The sequence below is a fragment of the Apaloderma vittatum genome, unplaced genomic scaffold (assembly GCF_000703405.1).
Source record: "Apaloderma vittatum isolate BGI_N311 unplaced genomic scaffold, ASM70340v1 scaffold45450, whole genome shotgun sequence".
Lineage (NCBI taxonomy): Eukaryota > Metazoa > Chordata > Aves > Trogoniformes > Trogonidae > Apaloderma > Apaloderma vittatum.
Genome location: NW_009695917.1, coordinates 1 through 2,784, shown reverse-complemented (window position 1 = coordinate 2,784; position 2,784 = coordinate 1). Strand labels below are relative to the sequence as shown.

The 2,784-nt window shown below is 47.3% G+C and overlaps 1 protein-coding gene across 1 annotated transcript; it reads right to left on the bottom strand.

The window, feature by feature from the left end:
- Positions 1–478: 478 nt before the first annotated feature.
- DLX6 (distal-less homeobox 6) lies at positions 479–2,679 on the bottom strand (the record flags this gene model as incomplete). The annotated part of the gene is made up of 2 exons (XM_009872715.1): positions 479–741; positions 2,486–2,679. Coding segments are annotated over 2 exons (446 nt in total), but the record flags the coding sequence as incomplete, so codon positions are not given.
- Positions 2,680–2,784: the final 105 nt, after the last annotated feature.

Genomic DNA, 2,784 nt, shown 5'->3' with positions numbered 1-2,784 from the left:
TTCTTTTTTTTTTTTCTTCCTTTTAAATCCCTTCTTCCCTCTTTTATTTTTTTTCCCCAGTCCAGATTTGGTGAATAAAAATGAAGGAGCTTTGACTAGTCTCTCTTTCATCATGTAATGTCTTTAGCTCATTAAACAAGTAAAAACGGCTGCCATGGTAGATTCAGGTTCTTCTTGTGGGCAAAGTCTGTAAAAAGTTTGTTTTGACGTATACTCCACAGAGAAAGAGGCTGGTGCCTTGGAGTCCAAAGGAAAATATCCTAAAGAGAAGTGTCTTCTGTGCGCCAGAATGAAAATTGTGTCTTTCTGTTCAAGATCAATCGCTGAGGTTACTTAAAAAAAAAATAAAATAAAATAAAGCCACTCTGTCTCTTTGCCGCATCTACAAGTTCACACAGAGCCTGTTAGCTGGCACGGCTTGGCAAAGCAGGGGAACTTCTTGCCATGTCGAGACGAGGCGTTCTTGGGAGATTATTTCTCTTGGACAATTCACATCATTTGTGGTCTCTGCATTGTGTCTTGATGTGGAGAAGAATACCAGTGAGAATAGCCAGGCATGTAGCTGTTGGGAGGCATATTGACTCCCTTGGCAGAAGCTGAAACGTCCCAGACTGGAGGCAGAGCCGGAGAGCGAGGGGACAGGGCGGCGGAGCCGGGCAGGGGGTCGCTCTCGTGGGGGTTGCTGCCCTGCTTCAGCAGCTTCTTGAATTTGGAGCGCTTGTTCTGAAACCAGATCTTCACCTGTAAAGCAAAACGCAGCAGGTATTAGGCTGCCGTCAGCACCCGCGGCACGGCGAGGAGGGGGGATGGAGAGACCCCGGGGGCCGTGGGTTGGCTCTAGAGAAGGTCTTGAGAGCCCACGGGTGCGGAGATGAGGATGGGGAGAGGGGGAGGAAGGCGAGATACCCCTTCCCTCGGGCTCTGGATGCGGCTGGAGAGAACAGGAGAGGCAGAGCGGAGCTGAAAAGCGAGAGGGAGGCACGTTTGAACCCGGAACGTTTTTTTTTTTCCCCAGGCAGGCCAGATTGATCGAGCTGAAAATAAGATTCGTACTCCGAGCTCTCCTACTTTAACGCCCAGCTCAGAATTTTGGAGCTGGGCAAGCTGTTGTCAAAAGCGGGCAATCCTATGGTTTGGTGCCAGCAGACAGGAGCCAATAGACAAAGGGCATCTCACAAAGGAACCGAGCATCCGAAAACATGCACCATCGGGCAGTTCTCGAAGATGTGACGGGGGAAGAGGCACAATGGAACCAGGGTTATGGCTTTAATTTGAAAGTTGTTTTTAAATAAAGGGAAATTCTCTGTTCTCAGAGAGCAATTGGCTGTCGATATTGCTTTGGGTCTCATCCTGCTCCTAATCCAGCCTCAGGGAGGTGTGCAAGGATTGGGCCCACTCTGGCAGACGAGATTTATTATAGAAAATAGATATATAGGACATATGTAATATGCATATATTTCTTAAAATAAATAAATAACCCCCCCAAACCGTCAACTCCCACATGTGTATTTGACCTTGTAAACTTTGCAGGCGTAATGCTAGGGCATAAGCAGGGGTGCTTGTCTAGCTGCATGCTCAGAATTGGGCCCCTAAATCTATGCGTGCGAGAGGGAAAACAGCAGCGAGACAGAGCATGCATGTTAAGGATGCTAAAATTCCATTTGTAAAAGCATCAGGTCTATTCCCATGATTAATGTTTGCTGAGTATTTAAAAAAAATCACTGGCTGGAAGCGGCTGTTACCAACAATGATAAAATCCTGAAGTTACTTGTTAAGATCACAAATTCACAGGATTACATTTTACCCGAATTGATCCCATCTATCCATGCGTTTCTCCGCAAAACCCAGCCTGGGAAGCCTGTAATGCCTTGTGTGTCTTTCAAGCTTAAATTAGCAGAATGGCACAGCTACTCCAACCACACTTAACTATGGCTTAACCTGCTATAATTTTGTACACGACTGTCTTTGATCTTCAGATCTATTATCGCCTTTCGTACATTTTGCCCAAGGGCAACCTCTGCATTTGCGTTAGTCATCCAGGGTGAATTAACTATTGATTTTACAGGTACTTCCTAAAGTGTTCCTGCTTCTTCTCTACCTATAGCTTGCTACGAGGCAGCTTTGCTTTCAGCTCTACCTCAGGCCCAGCGATTCCTTCCTTGCCTTTGCTTTGTTCTCCTTTTCACAGCCGGGCAATCGCACCTCCGTGCCGGGAACGATCCGAAAAGACGGGCAATTTTAAAGTGTGGCATCAGGAGACAGTGTTTGCTCGCCAGACGGCTGAGGGGAGGGTGCATTCAGCTCCTTCTGCGGTAGAGCGGTCTCTCTGTCGTGCATTTTAGACAAGTCCCATTAGGCATAGATGGGGACCGTGTGCGCGTTACCTTTTCTACCGTTCCCGTATAGAGGTCAAAACCTTGGGGGAGCATCCTACTTTGCTTGGCTTGAGCAGGATTTCAGTGATTTTAGGATTCCCAGTAATTACCTGTGTCTGGGTAAGTCCTAATGAAGCTGCCAGTTCAGCTCTCTCTGGAAGTGCCAGGTACTGAGTCTGCTGAAAGCGATGATTTAAAGCCTGGAGTTGTAGACTAGAGTAAATGGTTCGAGGCTTCCGAATCTTTTTCCCTTTCCCATTGAATCTGATTTCACCGTTTTCAATCACTGTGGTTTTTTGCTGATCTGCAAGCAAAACAAAGCAGCTGAAACATCATCCTCCTTAGCTATTTGACGCTGGCGTTTTGGCTGTCGCGGCTGCTAAAAAACCCCGCAGCCGGCCCCGACGCC